Source organism: Chelonus insularis, unplaced genomic scaffold (genome assembly GCF_013357705.1).
Source record: "Chelonus insularis isolate UGA/USDA-ARS -01 unplaced genomic scaffold, ASM1335770v1 scaffold_714_pilon, whole genome shotgun sequence".
Classification (NCBI taxonomy): domain Eukaryota; kingdom Metazoa; phylum Arthropoda; class Insecta; order Hymenoptera; family Braconidae; genus Chelonus; species Chelonus insularis.
Genome location: NW_023276795.1, coordinates 725,161 through 743,631, shown reverse-complemented (window position 1 = coordinate 743,631; position 18,471 = coordinate 725,161). Strand labels below are relative to the sequence as shown.

General features: G+C 29.1%; 3 protein-coding genes across 6 annotated transcripts; 1 reads left to right on the top strand and 2 right to left on the bottom strand.

Moving 5' to 3' along the window:
• Positions 1–334: 334 nt before the first annotated feature.
• LOC118074027 (putative transcription factor p65 homolog) lies at positions 335–4,242 on the bottom strand. Of its 2 annotated transcripts, XM_035094901.1 has the most exons (11): positions 3,929–4,242; positions 3,253–3,365; positions 2,930–3,173; positions 2,715–2,849; positions 2,433–2,623; positions 2,076–2,214; positions 1,717–1,938; positions 1,462–1,600; positions 988–1,379; positions 743–891; positions 335–649 (listed from the first exon to the last, which is right to left on the bottom strand). In XM_035094901.1, the coding sequence occupies exons 1-11, from the start codon at positions 4,077–4,079 to the stop codon at positions 626–628; spliced, it is 1,899 nt and encodes a 632-aa protein (XP_034950792.1). In that variant the 5' UTR covers positions 4,080–4,242; the 3' UTR covers positions 335–625. The 2 variants fall into 2 exon arrangements, with proteins under 2 accessions (XP_034950792.1, XP_034950793.1); XM_035094902.1 differs by lacking the exon at positions 3,929–4,242 and having other exon boundaries at positions 3,253–3,822.
• A 606-nt stretch (positions 4,243–4,848) lies between these two features.
• Positions 4,849–12,718, bottom strand: LOC118073852 (embryonic polarity protein dorsal). 3 transcript variants are annotated; one of them, XM_035094586.1, is made up of 12 exons: positions 11,956–12,715; positions 11,597–11,677; positions 11,243–11,505; positions 10,882–11,125; positions 10,648–10,791; positions 10,164–10,354; positions 9,702–9,840; positions 7,614–7,706; positions 5,924–6,089; positions 5,587–5,807; positions 5,349–5,506; positions 4,849–5,286 (listed from the first exon to the last, which is right to left on the bottom strand). In XM_035094586.1, exons 2-12 carry the CDS (start codon positions 11,643–11,645, stop codon positions 5,137–5,139), a joined length of 1,818 nt encoding a protein of 605 aa, XP_034950477.1. In that variant the 5' UTR covers positions 11,646–11,677; positions 11,956–12,715; the 3' UTR covers positions 4,849–5,136. The 3 variants fall into 3 exon arrangements, with proteins under 3 accessions (XP_034950477.1, XP_034950476.1, XP_034950475.1); XM_035094585.1 differs by lacking the exons at positions 4,849–5,286; positions 5,349–5,506; positions 5,587–5,807; positions 5,924–6,089 and having other exon boundaries at positions 7,565–9,840; positions 11,956–12,717; XM_035094584.1 differs by lacking the exons at positions 4,849–5,286; positions 5,349–5,506; positions 5,587–5,807; positions 5,924–6,089; positions 7,614–7,706 and having other exon boundaries at positions 8,308–9,840; positions 11,597–11,692; positions 11,956–12,718.
• A 2-nt stretch (positions 12,719–12,720) lies between these two features.
• LOC118073853 (coiled-coil domain-containing protein 39) lies at positions 12,721–18,116 on the top strand. Its single transcript, XM_035094588.1, has 7 exons — positions 12,721–13,044; positions 13,184–13,800; positions 14,781–15,141; positions 15,618–15,809; positions 16,966–17,108; positions 17,192–17,356; positions 17,558–18,116. The coding sequence occupies exons 2-7, from the start codon at positions 13,436–13,438 to the stop codon at positions 17,718–17,720; spliced, it is 1,389 nt and encodes a 462-aa protein (XP_034950479.1). The 5' UTR covers positions 12,721–13,044; positions 13,184–13,435; the 3' UTR covers positions 17,721–18,116.
• The last annotated feature ends 355 nt before the right edge of the window (positions 18,117–18,471 follow it).

The following is an 18,471-nucleotide window of genomic DNA, read 5'->3' as shown; positions in this document are numbered from 1 at the left end:
ACACATAACATTTCAATTATTTAAGCTAATCAGAAAAATTGTTTTCAAAACCTGAATTTTATGTATACTCTAATTGAAGAACAGGGTAATGTAGAATGAAATAGATATTTATTCTAGAAGTATTAAAAATTACAATGTCCTAATTTTATTTACACAATTCAATAAGCTAAAATTACATGGTTTTTCACAGAGTTTATCAAACGTGATTTAGTAATTAATAATAAGAGTATTAAGACACTTTGTGTCCTTTAATTAATAGTGTGTAATAAAGTTATTTAACAATAAAAAATCAATTAATAATTTACAAAAATACATTTTAATTACAGACATTGTTTAATAATTAGAATTTATTTGCTATAGTTGTTAATTTTCTTATATACAAGTATGATAAATTTTTATCAAAAATAGTATTTCATCATCTCTTAATAGTTGGTTTTCTAATTAATTTCAACAAGAGAATGAGTAATCAAGATAATATTTGTCACAAATTATAGTTATCCATGAGATTAAAATTTGATCTAATCAAATTATCATTGACAATATTATTTAATCAATGATTGGAGTCTAGTTTCTAGAACTATAACTTTCATTTAGAACAATATTTATCAAATTTTCCGTTTCTCGATCACAGATTCTTAATCCTTTCAAACTGCAATAATAAAAAAAAATTCAATAAATAAACTAATAAATAATTTTCATTCTATTGAACATCACAATCGATATAGTTTCGTTCTATACATACCTCAAGTGGATCTGCAAGTGAAAAACTTGCCGAGAAAGTTTCAGATAAACCAGCCAAATCTTCAGAATTCAATTCCTTTAAAACATCTAATGGATTTACGTCAAAGTTAAGGCTATTGCTATTGAAATCCATCGGTGATGGAATATTATCTGAAAATTTAAGATACCATTTTAGTTACGAATTATGAGCAAATAAATAAAATTATAAAAAAAGATAAAGATTAGAATGAAAATGATCTTCCATACCTAATATGTTATTATCAGCCATGGGTTTTTGTATCCTATAAAGTGTTGGCCCTTGATTCTGATTATTTGATTGCTCAATTTGTCTTTGAATAGGAAGTAACGAAATACCAAGTGATGATGATGATGCTGATGGTGGTGGTGGCATTGATCGTCCAGGGTTGGTTGGAATACATTGAGGATTAGGTTGAACAACTGGTTGCTGTGCATTTCTATTCTGGTATTGAGCGAACATATCCTTATTCTGATATTGATTTGATGCATCTCCATTTTGATACTGATTCGATATATCTCTATTTTGGTATTGATGCGATTCCTCTCTATTCTGATATTGATTTGATGTATCTCTACTCTGGTATTGTGATGCCTGATTATTTGCATTATGCCATTTATTACTGTAAAAATGATCAAATGCAATAAATGGTAAAATATACTACAAATTTAATTATTAATTATAAATAAAATTTAAAAACTTACTTTGCATTGTACGTAAAACGAGCAGGAAAAATAGAAGGAACAACATTTCGAAGAGTGAATTCCGGTGCATCTGCTCTATTATTATTCACAACACTTTGTTGATTTAATCGTCTGTCTATCATTTCAATATCTCTTCTACCTACATTATAAAAAAATAATAAAAATAATTTGTTATAATAAAATAAATGCAGTCATTTAATTTTTTAATTAGTATTATATAAAAAAATAATATCAAAACTATTAGAAAAAACTTACTATCTGCTTCAGCTTGCAGTTGTTTGAGCAATTTTATTCTGTAAGGTTCATTTGGTGAAGTCTGGTGTAAGTGAGTTACATTGGTCGTAGCAACCGCATTTGCTCCTTGATTGGGACACATGGACTTACAGCCAGGCTGATTGTAAATCTGTGAGTCCATTACTTCCGATGTATTGTACTTTTGTCGTTTGCGTTTCAGTGAATTTGCTATCTCCTTGCCAACTACAACCACACCAAAAATATTCACATAACTAAACAAAAGATTTTATGGGTTTACATTCATTGTTTAAAATTTTCAGAAATTCACGGTCAGAATATATTCTCATGGCTTACGAAGACGTTTGTCAAGTTAAGCATACCTGTATCAAGTGGTATGAGTGTGAAGGGCATAGGTTCACTTGTGGTACCGTCCAAAGGTCTCCTCAGTTGGATATATACCTGTACAGGATTAGGCACATCTACAATTGGGTACCGAGGAGTTCTAAAAGCAATCGCTGTCTACAACCAATAAAAATTATGATGGGTTATTAACATTATAAAATGATAAATTATAATTGTTTGACATAAATAAATTTAGCTATTACATTTTATTACGTTTAAATTTTTTGTTAATATTTAGAAATGATTCATTGACAATTTCAGAAAATTTTTACTAGTACAGGTGATAATTTGTATTTAAAAATTCTTAAAAATAATATTCTAAATTTTTATTTTACCTGCTTGTGAACGTCGCTTGGAGTAAATACTCCAAAGTCTCGCCAAACCATTTTATCATTCTTCATTTCGAAAAATACTATTTGAATGTTATCCTTGACAACTTTTTCACATAGAAGTATCATTTCCATCCCTCCATCTGTTGGAGCACTGCTGTGACTAAGTTTGCAAATCACCAATTCATTCAAAGTTTCTAAAAATAATTAAAAAAATTCGTTCAATATCAGTCTATTTATTTTTTCAAAATTGCAATAATTTATTTTAAATATTCAATGCAAACTTACTTTTATCATAAACTGGATTTGAAACAACTGGTTTCAATGGGATCTGAAATTTTCCATTTCGCCCTTGGAGAAAGACTTGAAAACATAATCGAACAGCGCTCAAATCAAGTGTTATAGGATTAATATCAAAACCAGCTGAAAAATAAAATAATGAAAATTAGATTTTTAATGACTTCAAGTATTTTAATGAATAAAAAACGTTTTAAAAATAGTACTTTTAAAAGGATCAACGCGTGCTTTTTTCCGTTGCTGTAGAGCTTCTGCAATGTCCTTTTTCTTCACACATTGAATTCCTAAAGTTGGAAAGACTATTGGCTCCTGATCGGTATAACGTTCTACCGTGCAAACCCCTTGACTGCACATTTCTTTAGAAACAATGCTGTGAGGATGAGGCATGTATGGTTCATCTTTTGTTACACATGAAATAACGATCACGGCACGTCCTTCATATCCTACAATCTAAATGAAATAAATGTATAAAATTAATTTCACATTTCATTTAATTAAATAAAAACACGATCGAAAAAGAAGTACTTACTCTGATACTTGGAAATGTTTTCTTCTCAGGTTCACTATTTTCTCCAGGAATACATCCTGTAGAACGTCCTTCGCATTCATATCTAAATCGAATACCTTTATTAGCCGGTTGCTCTAAAATTTCAACGTACGGCATATTATTTTGTTGTTGATGATCCATGATTAAATAATCCGAATTAGACTTCTAATCAACAAGTCAACACAATTATCCACTTATTTGAAAAGAAATCACATAAATGTAAGAATATAACTGTCACTTGTACCAAGTTGATCCTGTCGTTAAGACTCTTATTCCGTTACTGGATTAGGTAGACAAACATTTGCAAAGGTACCCCAATGATTTTCAACGTTTGGTCCTTTGATAGCGGTGGGGAGCAAATTTCTCTTCAGGTCATGCATATACCACACCAATACAACGGTACATGCCGGTACTCTAATGCTCACAGGGTGGGAAAAGGTACTGAGATTATGAAGAGAGGGTAAGGTTCAAAGAGAGTCAGGTCTAATAGTTAGCTATTTTTAACTGTAAAATTTTTGACAAACAATCTCGGTACTATGTTGAAATATTATTCACAAGACTGATATTAAGATGAAAAAAAAATATAAGAATGAAATCACTCAGTTAAATGACTTTTAAAAGAATCAACCGTTTTTTTCTCTGATTTATTTTTACTCACTCTCATATTGGGATATATTTTCTTGTAAACTATTTTCTTCAGAAATAAATTTTACACCAAATTCATCATAGTAGTACTTAAGTCGATGCAAGTACTCTGCTGGTTGTTCTATTATTTCAACGTATGGAAACATTTTTTCTTGAATATTCATACTTTTTCTTTAATATAACCGTAATCACCAACCAAACGTATACACATGAATAGTTATTTGATAGATTTGAATTTTTCTTTTGAAATCATAGGCACATGAGTATAATTTTTACCTTCTTACTTTTCTAATAAAAATGAGCAAAATGAGATTTAATGGACTATTTAGATTTGAAAACTGCATGATGGTAGGGAGATTTTGAGTTGAATACACGCTTGGGTATTTATACGAAATTTAAAGTATATATTTATTTACTATCAAAAGATTTCGAATATACATATAAATATACGTAGGTTTATTTTTACATCAATACTGTGTACGTATTGCTTCAAGACCAAATGACCATGTTTTATAAGCTAATCCTTATGATATTTATGTTTAAAATATTATTAAACTAATGAAACTTAACAATTATAATCTACAAATTTATTAATTATATAGAGAATTAATTTCGGAGTAAACAATTTATATTACATTTTTTCTTATTATTAAGGTACTTATTGTATCACACTCTTAGTTTATAGGAATTTACTTCAAATGTATCAAGTATATGAGATTTTTGAGTATTTTTTTTCCATTAAATACATTGATGATATTTTATTACGTTATTAAATTGTCTAGCCATTTTTAATTATTATTATTATTAAATACATAGATATTAAAAAATATTTTTAAAATAATTTATTACACAACCGTGAATAATGTTTAAGATTTAAAAGCTTATAACAATAAAAATAAACACAGTTATATTTAAAATATGTAAAATGTGCAATTAATATTTATAAATTGTACTATTTTGTTGTACAAATTAAATATGAGAATAAAACAATGAGCATTGAACGTTAAAAAATATAACGCCTAGAAAGGTTTTCTATTACATTAATTCATACATTTATGAAAAACATAAGCTAATTTCATAATTAGCTGAAAAAATAATTGTTTGAAATGTTCAATTTTAGCAATAAGTTTTGAAATTTATTTATTTATTTCTTATTATTATCCTGTCATTCTTAAGTTCTAATAGATCATCCTTTGTAATGATGATTTTTTTGCAATTCGTTCATATTTCCTTCATTGGATTATATAAACTATTAAGTGTGCACAATTCTTGAATTGTAGTATTTGTCAATCGAGTAAAACTATCTGTCATGCTGGTACCTTCACCGGCATTATTGGCTGTTGAATTTTGTGCTGTCTCCTTAGCTTGTGCCTGATAAAAGTTCAGTGGTTATCAAATTATTTATTAAAAAAATTTTCAATTATTTTATATACCTTATTAGAGTCTGATATAGACAGTCCGCTAGAAAAATTCTCAGATAAAGCATTTCCTAAAACTGCCAGATCTGCAGAGTTGAGTGGATTCAAACTGTCTAACTGATTCATATCAAAGCTGTATTGATTGCTATCTAAGTCAAGTACGCTACTGGCACCTATATTTGAAAAAAAAACATACATATTTATTTCAACTCTAAATTACAAAAAAATGTCAATGTTGTAATAGTAATTTTACCTAAATTTTCATGAAATCCTAAATCTTGCTGAGGTTCTGGAGTAATTCTATTTAAAACTAGTGGCTGATTGTCATACATCAGTTGAGGTTGAAGATTTGGACTCAAATGTCCAGGTGATTGATATGGAACAGTGAGGTTCTGCTGAGGTTGTAGATTCGGCATATTATTATAAGACATGCAGTCTAGTGGAGATGGTGTCCGATGAGGAGAATTAATTGGCCTAAAAGAATCATATAACAATCAATCTCAATTTATATCAAATTTCTATATAAATCTTTTCAAAGATTTTTTAAACTCAATGCTTCATAATTTTACTGAGAAAGAAGAAACATATACCTCAAAGTCTGTACGTTGGAAGGTGATAGAGGAGATGCAACTGGAATATGATACATTGGAGAAGATCCTCCATGCGGGATGTTATTGGAATACAACATTGAATCCATTGGCTCAGGTTTCACGTTGAAATTATATGGTAAAGATGAATTGAATGCTACATGCCCTGCTGTAATTTATAAAATAATTAATACATGTTATTTTATTAAAGTAAACTTTTAGATCAATTTACAAATCATAAGCTTTTATTAGGAAGGCTATGATTGAAAGAAAATTGATATGAGCATATAAAATGGAGAAAAGACAATCATTAAAGCATATGTTAATCAAGCTGGTAAACATTGTAAGGTGTTTATATGATTGAAAGAATAAACTGAAATGAAAATTTTTTTATATGATAAATAAAGATCATTCATGCATATTAATAGTTTGTTTCAACTACCTTTTGTTAACTAACTCTTTTAAGACAACAAAAAAATTTTTTTTTAATAAATCAACAATTCTAACAAAATCTATACACGTCACGCAATAATATCAAATTATTGATTATGTTTACCTGTTTATCTATCTGTTTTCACAATCGAGCTCTGAAAAAATATTCAAGGTACGATGTATGACGTGTTTTCAATGAATAGAATTCTCACGATTTTATCTAGTTATATTTATATATGTATATGTATTTTATATTTTATATTTCAGTATCAATGTATTTATATAATCAATACAAATATTGCAACATAACCATTTTTGTTTGAAAGCTCATCGTTCCGCTTAAAAATTACATTATATCGCACAAATATTGCACAACATTATGTTTTTATATTCTTTCACATCCCGTATCAGAAATTCTCCATTAATTATTTATTAAATTGACATATAATTATTTTCTATTTTACACCTTGTTTAAATTGATATACGGCATTCAACAATTATTTATGATTTTAATAAATTTGAAATTTTTGTCAGAAAAATATCAAAGGAGTTCATTTTATCCTTTTTTCAATTATTAAAACAATGCCTATCAAACAATAATTTTATATTCGTATCAAATATAGTATTCGTTTCATTTCTGTTACATTAAAGGCCACTGCTGTGTTTTTAGCAAAATACAAATCTGGAAATATATCCATAATAGTTTATATTTCTATTATAAAATGCATTTCGTAAAAAAGTACAAAATACAAAAATCAAGTCGCTTCCTTCAAGTACAATAATTATTATGATTGAGCCATTTTTTTTCTCAACAATAAAATTCATTATAAAAATCATTTAACAACCTTTTTCCAGTTATATTTACAAGTACAAGAAAAAAATAGACATTAAAAGTTTAAACTTTTAATGATCAATAAAAGAAGAAATTTGTTAGTATACATTATGTGTATAATACAATTGAGAATCATAATTAATTGTCAACTTTTAAATAAATACTTATAAAAGTTTTAACAAAAATTATTTATATTAAAAAATTGTAACTTTTGCAACAAAATTGTTGGATAAAATGATTATATTTTTATGAATCAATTGATAATTATGACTCTCATGTAAAACAAAATTTACAATATAATAATGATAAAATGAAAATCCCATTTCCCACAATATCCAGTATTCCAGTCCCAAGCAAGCAACAAGAATTTTTTTTTTATCATGAAGTAGTAATTCATTTTCCATTTTTTTACACATTTAAAATACTTACATTTTTCCGCCTCGACTTGTATATGTCGTAGGACAAGTGAACTTGGACTGTTATTAAACTTTTGCCTCTTTCGTTTTAAGGAGTCAGGATCATCTACGAATGTATTGATTACATTGATTAATACAGTCATTGTGTTGCTCGTAACAATAATGGCCAGTAATGTACTGTAGCTTGACAGGATAGAAATATTTTATATGAAATTTAAAAGACTATTTAACCACAATAAAATATACAATTTTTAAATGTATATAAAAAATGCAGGGTATTGCAAATATCTCTTTACATGGAAAGATTCAATTTACGTGAGTAAAACAAGCACTTTGGTGCATGACTAGATGTATCAGAATTGAAGTAATTACTCCTTAAAATTTAAACATCCAAAAAATGACTAGTACAATTTTGTAGTAAAATTAAATTTCCATTGTCAAAGTTTTTTTACGAGACAAGAATAAATTGTCATCGATAAAGATTAAAAAGTACAATTATTGAGAAAAATCTACTCTTACAACGACGACTGCTGTTTATCAGATAAACACCAAAATCACTATGACTTGGTCAAGAGTGATTATCATCACGAATAAAATGTTTTGAGCATAGACCTTATTCAAGATCAAAATCACACTATTATCGATTTTCATTTTCTTAAGAAAATAATTATAACCAACATACTGATTTGCATTTATAAAATTTTTTTTCATTTTGTTTCTGTCAAAATTTTTCCTCCTTCAACTGGACTATAATAAAATGATAATTCATCAAATTCGGAGGCAGTAGCGTGAGGTGCCATACTAGTGTATAAAGCGTAATGTTCAGCTTCAGTTAATTCAATTCCGTAAGGTGGCGATTCATCGCCATTTAGATCAAAAGATTTTACTGAAGCAATACTAGCAACACTTGGCCTAGGTAACTCAGAATTATCAGGATAATCTGGCAACTCGTTTTTCATTGATGATATACTGTTACGATTATTTAATGAAACATCACTATTTTTAAGCCCTTCTAAAGACAGATCTTTATCTTTTTTATTTTTCTTAGCAAATAATTTTGAAAATAAGCTTTGTTTTGGTGACTTTGTAAGAGTTCCTGGGAGTGATGGCAAGTTTTTATTTGGTGCTTCAGAAATATTTTCTGCTGTATTAACAGCCTGTATTGAAGATGATCGTGGTAAAACAGGCATTGACGACATTTTTCGAATTCTTTTTGGAGGCAACGGGGGCATTTTTTCCTCATACGCTCTTGTCACGTCTCTTTTAGCGGTAAGAGGCGGAGGAGGCAAAGGAGGAGCACTTGTTTCTCGACTTGGAATAGCTACATCTTCGTACTTTCTCTCATCTTGAATATCATCGAGAAATTTAATTGGATTCTTCATTGCCATTTGTAGACTTGTATACGTTTGATTATCACAAACGTCTATGTCCATGAAAGTTTTATTTGGATCCTCCAAATTTTCTTGAAACATTTTTGTATGTGTATCAGCATATATTTGATCAAGTTCTGCTACTTGAGTCAATAAATCGTCGAAAGATTTATTTTCATCTTCTTCATTTTTTAGCTCAACATTAGTCATCTTTCCATCATTAAAACATTCTTGATTTTTCTGGACCCACTTGCCAACCTCCGAGTAGTCAAACCAGTCAGTTCTGTCTTTTGGCAACGTTTGCACATCCGGATTGTTTGCATTCTCTATCTCTAGATTCATTTTCGGAGTACTAAAGTCATTCATTGAAACATTTCTCAAATTATCTTGAGCATTTTCAGGTTTTTCTTGGGAAATACCTTCGTTATTAATATTTTTTAGAACATTATTTGACTCAGAATGATTAGTTTTCAAAATATCACCAACATTCTGAGTGCCAGTAACATTTTTCACCTGATATAACTCATTAAGAACACGCAATGCTGATATTTTATCACGTGCAACATTTATGTTGAGATCATTATTATTATTGTATTCATCAATATTACGCGTGAATTTTTGATTAGAATTAGAGAGCATTGCTGCTTCAGTAGCAATAATTTTATTAAAAGTATGAGGATCAGCCTTCTTTTTATTTAAGGCTTTGCGAAGTGACCAGAACGCGGGCCTACCTGAACCTAATGGTAACATCTGAAACGGTAACGCATCACTCGTTGCATTATCCGAAGGCCTCTTCAGTTGTATGTACACTTGAACCGGTTGATCCACTTGCTGAATGCGATATGTTGGTGTCCTAAATGCAATTGCAACCTGAAAAAATTTCAATTATCGGTAATTTCACATATTATGTAATTCTTAAAATAATGCTAAAATATCTAAAAATTATGTAGTTTCTTAAAAAATGGAATTTTGAACTACGAAGAGAAGATTAGTTTTATCTAAAAGTGTATTTATCAGTGCTTCTTTAATATTTGTTCAGTTCTGTTCAAATTTTTATGAGCATACAGATATGCAATACATTTACTCCAAAAATCAATAGTCTTTTTTGAAAAAATAAGCGTTTAAATATATGATGGAAATAATCAAAAAAGTGCTATTAAAACTATGATTTATTTTAACATTTGATAGTATACCTGTTTATGAACATGGGATGGTTGAAAATCTCCAAATCCTTCCCAAACGACTTGTCCATCACGTTCTTCGAAAAATCTCACTTGGATATCTTCTTTAGCAACTTTCTCGCATAGAAGTATCATTTCCATACCACCAGCAACCGAAGCACTATAATGACTGAGTTTGCATATCACTAAATCTGACATGGCCTCTGAAATATTTATATTATATTTTTAATAAATCTTCCAATAATTTTATTAATATAAAATTTCATCAAATACTTTCAATAAAGTTATGATTCAATTAAACGTGACTCTTTCATCATCACAAACTAAATTTTTACTATTTAGTAAAAATAGTTTTATCTGTGAAAATGATGAAGTTAAATATTCTAAATGTCTTCGTAATGATCGTGTGTATGTACAACGCTTCATTTCATTTTACAAATTATATGAAGTAAGATTCTTCCAAGAAGCCATTTAGCTATTCAAATAAACAACGTACTTTTATCATATATTGGATCTGACACAACTGGCGACAGTGGTACGGTAAATTTGCCTTTTTCAGTTCCCTCAAGAAATACTTGGAAGCACAACCTGACGGAATTCAAGTCAATACTCGCCGGTTGTCTCTTATGATCGAAACCAGCTGTACAAAAATGATAATATCATATTTAATACTAATGAGAATAATCGTTATAAATAAATTATTTATTCATTATTATGAAAAGACTCATACTTCGAAAAGGGTCAACTCGAATATCTTCCCTAATTCTAAGTGCTTCTTCAATGTCTTTTTTCTTTACACACTGGATTCCCAAGTTAGCAAAAGTTACTGTCATGTTTTCTGATGATATTTCTACTGTGCAAACACCTTTCCTGCAAGCTTCTTTACCCACAAGATTATGGGGATGAGGTCTGTATGGTGAATCTTTCGTTACACATGACACAACTACCACTGCTCGTCCTTTATATCCTACAATCTGAATGAATACCAGGACATTAATATTGAGTAACTAATTATATTAAACTTAAACATAACTTATAGTACAAAAATGTTTGGAACTAATAATGAAAAATTAAATTGAATAAAATCTTACTCTTATACTAGGAAATGTTTTATTTTCAGGTGTGCTATTGACCCCGGGTATACTGCCAGCAGAACGGCCTTCACATTCATATCTAAATCGAAGAGCTTTACTTGCTGGTTGTTCTACAATTTCTACATAAGGTCCAACTCTTCCAGTGTTTACTGCCACTGGTTTGATAGTTTCTACTCCACCACCAGACAACATATTTAAAGCTTGATTTTGACATCTGGTACCTTCCACAAATTCAGGATCTGTTGTTTGAATCACTTCAACTGCAAGAAACAATTGCATTTATTATTAATTATAATAATATTCAGTCATTGATTAAATAGTCAAAAATTAATTGATTGAAATGATACTTACTAACATCACTTATATTAATATTGTCATTCATATCATGATACTGATCCATGCCTTTTTTTAGACGTTGAAGTGTTGAAACATCTGGAACAATTTAACCTGGAATATTAGTCTAATATTATGATATTTTTTTTAGAAATAAAATTATTGAATGGTGTATATAAATGAAAGATATATCGTGAAGTTTATTTACTGAAGGTAAAAAAAGATGTGCTCCAGAAGATGTGTGAGAGTAAAAGGAAAAAAGGAAGATAGAGAAGCACCAAAGGGTGATCCAATCATTATTTTGGGCGAGCCTAGGTCTGTCCTGCTCTGGCTATAATTAAACTATTGCTTAGGACAATGCAAAGCGGGGCACTTGCCTGTTTTAAACTCATAGTGAATATATCCACACGCTTCTTCACTCGTTCCTGAAGATGTACTATGTTCTCTGTAATATACCAGAGATGTTTAGACAATCAATTAGACAATTCAGCACCAGATGAACTCTTAGTTCAATATTTAACAGTATATACACTAGATTTGATAGTCATCACAGAACTTTTTTAATTTTTTCTAAGAATAAGATTCTCAAAAAAGTTTCTTCTGATAATCAATTTAATTAATTGAACAAAAAATTTATTTATCACTTTTCACTTAATTTTGATGATATCGTTCAGTAACATATTACGCAGTTGATGCTGTTATTTGACAATTGGTTAGTGATGATTTCATTTTAATAAAAAAATTGAGGGAATCTTTATATACTTGTGGTGGAGCATGCACACGATTGAAAACACGCGACAACCTCACGAAGTCTGTTATTTCTTGCGAATGCTCTGGTGAGCATGAAACACCACACGACAACGAAGAGTAGAATTCGTGACTATTAACACGGATGCGCAAGCGCACCTTAGCCACCTTGTTCTCTTCTCTCGACACATGCCCGTACCACACACAGCTGTGAAACTCTAGATTTATTTTCGGTCCACATACAGCACATTTGCGAATCACTTGATACACATATCCAACTACTGCGTATATTTGAAGGATTTGGATTTTAAATTGAATGTTTCTTACTTGAGAAATTGTACTTTTTACATCATAAATAGAGAGCAAGAAAAGGAAAAAAGATGATTTAGTATGAAGTGAAAACAGGCACTGGTTTAATGCGTTGTACATTTGATGCTTATTGGCTGTTAAAAAAATCACGTGGTATTTTTTTCAAGGTCGTACAATTTTCACTGTATATAAAACGTTTGAATGGACTCAAAGAATCGAATTGTAAATAAATTCTCATTCATCACAATTACTTGATAGAGATCGTAATAGATATCTCTTGATTTTAAAATCATAATTTATACATCATCTACATATGATCAAGGAGCAACGCTAACTTTCAGAGTTTTAATTAACATTAGGAAGAATTGATAAATATTTCAGCAAGTCATTGGTTTTAATGGATCGTACAAGTATCTATAATTTACTTTGTATTTATTTATCAATTAAATAATTGTTTTTTAATTAGTATTTTGTATGAATGATCCGAGCAAATTTAAACAATTATGAACATAGTAACGAATATTGGTTATATAGTTTATATTTTTTCAGGATTCGAGAGAAATTGAATAACTTGAAAACATGGTAAATAAATTTAAACAAAAGTTAAAATTGTATGAATGAAACAAAATATAAAAAATCAACTAATTAACCTTGGCTCTTGAAATTGAAAGTAAAAAAAATATTTGCTTATTCACTGGCGTTTGTTTGCGTAATCCAGTATTTTGTTTCCATGACGAAATGTGTACAAACAATTTGTAGATGATCTCGTAAAGTAATTTTTCGTAAAAGAGTGAATACAGAATGCAACAAGAGACAGTAGTTGATACAAAAAGCTCTAACACGACCCGGCTGGTACAGCTGAATAAGTTCAAGAAGGGTGTAACAGCATTAAGCAGCAGTGGAGAAAAGAGCTTGGTGAAATGTATCAACCGTAAGCCCCAAGTACCAACGAAATGTCAAAGGAAACCATATATACGAGAACCATGTACAAGATTTGCTGCTAAACCTTTCTCAAAGTCTGCTAAAGTTTTCAAGCCAAAAAATAATTATTTTCAAGTGTCATCATATCAACCAGCTTTTGAAGTTCCCAACACTTCTTCATGTAGAAAAAGTTTGTCGATGATAGAATTATCTCCTGGTACTCATAGTAATAACGTTGATAACAGGTATTTAAGAAAATGATTTATTAAGTAGTTAAAGCATATAAATTACTTGCAAAAATTAACAGCATTGTGACAACGATTGAATAATATAAAAAAATAATTTAAAACAATATTAATATTCTTTATTAACTTAAAAATGAATACTGATTAATTTCTTTAGTATATTATGGTATAAAAACGGCTAAGTTGAAACATAGTCTATAATTCATCACATTACATCATTAAACATTAACAATAAAGAAAATAATGTACTGCTTTCTAGTTGTAAAGACAGCTATACAGTTTATTTGACATAAAAATTACAATCAACATGTGCTACCTCTTTGCAACGGTAATAATTAATCATCTAGTTGAAGTTTTATGAAAGTAGAATCCTGTAAATGATTAAAAAATTTTCAATGGTAATTTTACATACTATTTTAATGTTCATATTCATTTTGAGTGGTTGGGTCATTCAGAAGATCCAAGTATCTATGTATAAAAAAAAAGAGAGTAAAATAATAGTGAAGGATAGGCTGTAAAGATGAATGTGGCAGAAGTTTTGCTCGCCAAGTGTCGACGATTTTTCGTAACCCCATCTTCTGAACAGCAGCTTCGGTCTTTTGCAGTGGTTTATAAATAGGCATATTAAATACGTTTCAGCAAATGAGACAAGAGTCCTCGGGGTAACGTCGTATTTACTTTGTTTTCTTGACTTCAAAGCCCGTCACACGCACTTTACACACTATGAAACATCACTCAGAGATAGATACACAATAGAAAATGATCATTATAAGCTTTGCTGATAATTATTCTTCTTGACACTGACTGATTTCTTTATTAAATGGATTATGTAAAAATTAATATTATATATATATTGATTGAGGTCTTTATTGATTTTATTATGCTTGCATGAACAATTATTATAAGCCATGACTAATCTTCATTCAAAATCTATACTATGACTTCAACATTACTTTTGTTCGATTTTAATTAATGTCAAGGTCAAAACGAAGTTTAATGCTGATGGGTCAAGGTATACCTAAGATTCCGTGTTCAACTACTAAATCCACTGGTGGTGCGAATCATGATCAAGAGCATGAGGATGTATCAAAAAAAGCTTCACATTTGGTCTGTCATGTTTTAATATTAAATGCTTGGAGAAGAAGACGAGAAGAAGTTGTAGAGCTTCAGGGTATTATTGAGAAGTCTGATCAACAGATTGATCATCTGCAGTTGCAGATTGTCGTGTTGAGAAAGCTCTTGGACACCGAGAATAGCCGAGTTGGTAAACTTGGCGCAGAAGTTCATCGTGCTAAAACACAACTGGATGGTGTTATAAAAGAAAAAGAGACGATTCACGAAGTAATTTCAATATTCTATTATTTTACTTTATATTTTTAAGAGATTGCTGGCTATTAATTAAATTAAGTTGGATTTATTTTTTTAATAATCATTGCAAAATTTTTTTCCAATAAAAAAGGAAATAATAAAATAAAATAATTCCACTTGAAATAAATGAAATCTCCATGACTATATATGATTATGCATTGTCTGTTGTAAAAATGTTCTTGGAGTGAATATAACATTTTTTTTTAAAATTAAGTTAAATATATACCCTCACTGAGAATACTTAAACATGTGTTTTTAATAGCATTATTTTGATGAAAATTTGGGTGGTTAAGTCCTCTTTTGTATATGAAAGAACGAGCAAATGACTTTACTTAATGCTCTAGTTAGATACTCATTTTATTTTACTTATTCCAAGCAATTGAATTTCAACAAATTTCTTGTATTAAAAGCATTATAATTATACTGAATATTCATCTTTTGTCTTTCAGGAAAAAAAGAAATTAGAAAATGAATTTGAATTGTTGAAACAATTATCAGAAGAGCGTAGAATAGCTGTAGAAAATTTAAAGAATGATCTATTTTCAACAAAGAGTCAACTGGAAGCTCTGGATTCTCAGATGGCCAAAGAAAGAGAAAAAATTCTGAAGCTTCGAGAAGATAAAAAAATTCTACTTGAAAAGGTACATTAAGAGATTGATAAAAAATATGATTGTTTTCTATCGTTATTTATGATGATTGATGCATTCATGCTGCAAAAAAAGAAATGAGAACTACGATAGATAGCAAACGACATCGATGGTCGACCTATATTTTCTGCCGTCAGAATTGATTAACAACATTGTAGTAAAGGGTGAGTCATATCAGTGGTTGGTAGAGACGAAGCAAGGCCTAGACTTAGAGGGAGGTTTCTAGGAGGTTTCCGCGAAGTGGTGATTCAGAGTTTCAATGTTTATCAAACTTCTAGGATCTAGGATACTCGCCCACGTATGCGAAAACTTGGCGTAATTTTTCTTCGAAGTTATCTGTCATTCCAGGTCATCAATTTCTTCCAGTATCAATTAAAGAAAGCATTTCATTGCCAGAAGTAATAAAAATGACAATAAAAATTAATATAAATAATTCAGATAAAGCTTATATCGTGTGGAAACAGTCGTTATTGAGTAATTCGCCCGGAAGGATATGGAATACCTACACGAAAGGGCAATGCATCGTTTTGCTGTTAGGTCAACGTACTCATGCCACTCATGGACATAACTAAGGGATGATTCATGCAGCAATATTTTGAATGGTGACTCAAAGTCGCATAGTGGCAGTTTTGCTATACTAGATACTAAGGTTGCGCGCGTCCTTAAATACCAGTTTTACAAGTTTTCTTATTAAAATAATTGGATTACTGACCTTTTTTATACATTCTCGAACATGATTCATGCTTCATGATTGCATGATAATTTGACACCTTTCGTATTACTTTCTACTTGAAAAAGGGGTTCTTCATCCTTTTGCAAACAACCTGATGTTTCATACAAAATTGATTTTTCAAATTTAGCAAAATTTACATCTCCTTAAGAATAAAATTTTCTGAAACAATTACACAATGAATAAAAATGTGATGACTTTTCTTTATTTTATTTTGTCACAATATTCGTGATTGAATTACTTGCTGATTTAAGAAAAAAGAAAATTTTTTATCAAGTTTTATATTTAAAATATCAATATTTTCTTAGAGTTAAAAAAATTGTATTAAATCTACATGAAAATAATTAAAAATTAAAAATGAAAGATTGTTATTATTATATTAAGTTTCTTCTATTAATATTCATCTCACTGTTAATTAAGGTGTTTGCAAATGAAGCCCTGGCTAAAGAACGTGGTGAACGAGCACGAGCAGCAGAGAAAACAGTTGAAGAATTGCAGGATAAACTTAGTATCCATCAGGGAATTATTGAGAGCTTACAAGAAGATAATCTTTTGCTCAACAAGTAACCTTTTTAATAAAACAACTAAAAATCTTTCTGTTTTAATGATGAATATTTAACTTATGAATAAATTAATTTTTTAAAAGAACAATAACGGATTCAGAAACGGAAAAAATGGAACTTACACAACAGTTGTTAAGTAGTGCAGAGATTGAAAAAAATTTAAACGACAAAATAATTCATCTTGAAATACAGCTAAGCGATCGTGAAACTGCTCTTCGACGTTTTGAATCAATTTACAATTCCCAGTTGTAGGTTTATCTCTAATTTTCAATAATTCTACTTAATCTGATAATCAATTATTCAAACATAATGGTAAACGAGGATTGATTATTGGAATCCAAATATAAAACTATTTTAATTTATGATTATTCGAGTAACAATTTTTATTTTTAATGTTTATCTATAAAATTAAAAAGTAATTAATTAGTTAATAAATTTTTTTTATATAGAATTGAACTCAAAGAAATAAAAGAAAAAATCATAAGACAAAGTGAAGAAATGGGATGGAGCAGCAAATTTTTACAGATTGCAGGAAATATTGTAAGAGTTCCTAGAGCTATCTTACGTACACTTTCATTCTTGGCAGTAGGTGGAATTTCTTCACACCCTTAAATACAAAACTGGGTTATTCATTCTATGATGAAAATTATGAATTGCCACTTCACTCTATTCAAATAAAAATTTCAAATGGAGAAAAATTTATAATTCAGGAACAACCTCAAGAGTATTCCAAAGAATTTAAGTGAAATATTTAATGTCGATTGAAAATTTCATATGTATGCATTTGTATTTTATGACTCGTGAAAAACGTGAGACGATAAAGAAGTAGTAAAGCTCTAGAACGAAAAAAAAAAAGCACTAATGCAACTGAAATATTTTTAAACATATATGGAATTATAAAGTATCATAAATCAATATAACAAAATGTTTTGATTAATATTGGATAAAACTTTTTTTTATTTTTTTTTTTTTTTACTAGACTTATATACGAATCATCTATGTAACTGTTACATGGAATGTGGCGAATAAATATATAATTTGATATAAAAAATTTCTCATAATTTTTTACATGAATGCGTATATTCTACGAATTAAAAGATAACATACTTCAGTTTAAAAATTCTGTTTTAATTATGACAAGTTCTACGATGTTATAGAAGGTGTTAACAGTCGTTAATAGTCAATTACTTATATAAATAATTTAGATTCATTTTATCAAACAAAAATTTCAAAACATTATCTAATATTATGCTATTATATAATGTGGTAATATTAATATGACTACTTTTTGAATCACTTAAGAACACAAAGTAGTATCATGATCAAAAGAATATATCTATATTAATCCAACAATTAACTTTAT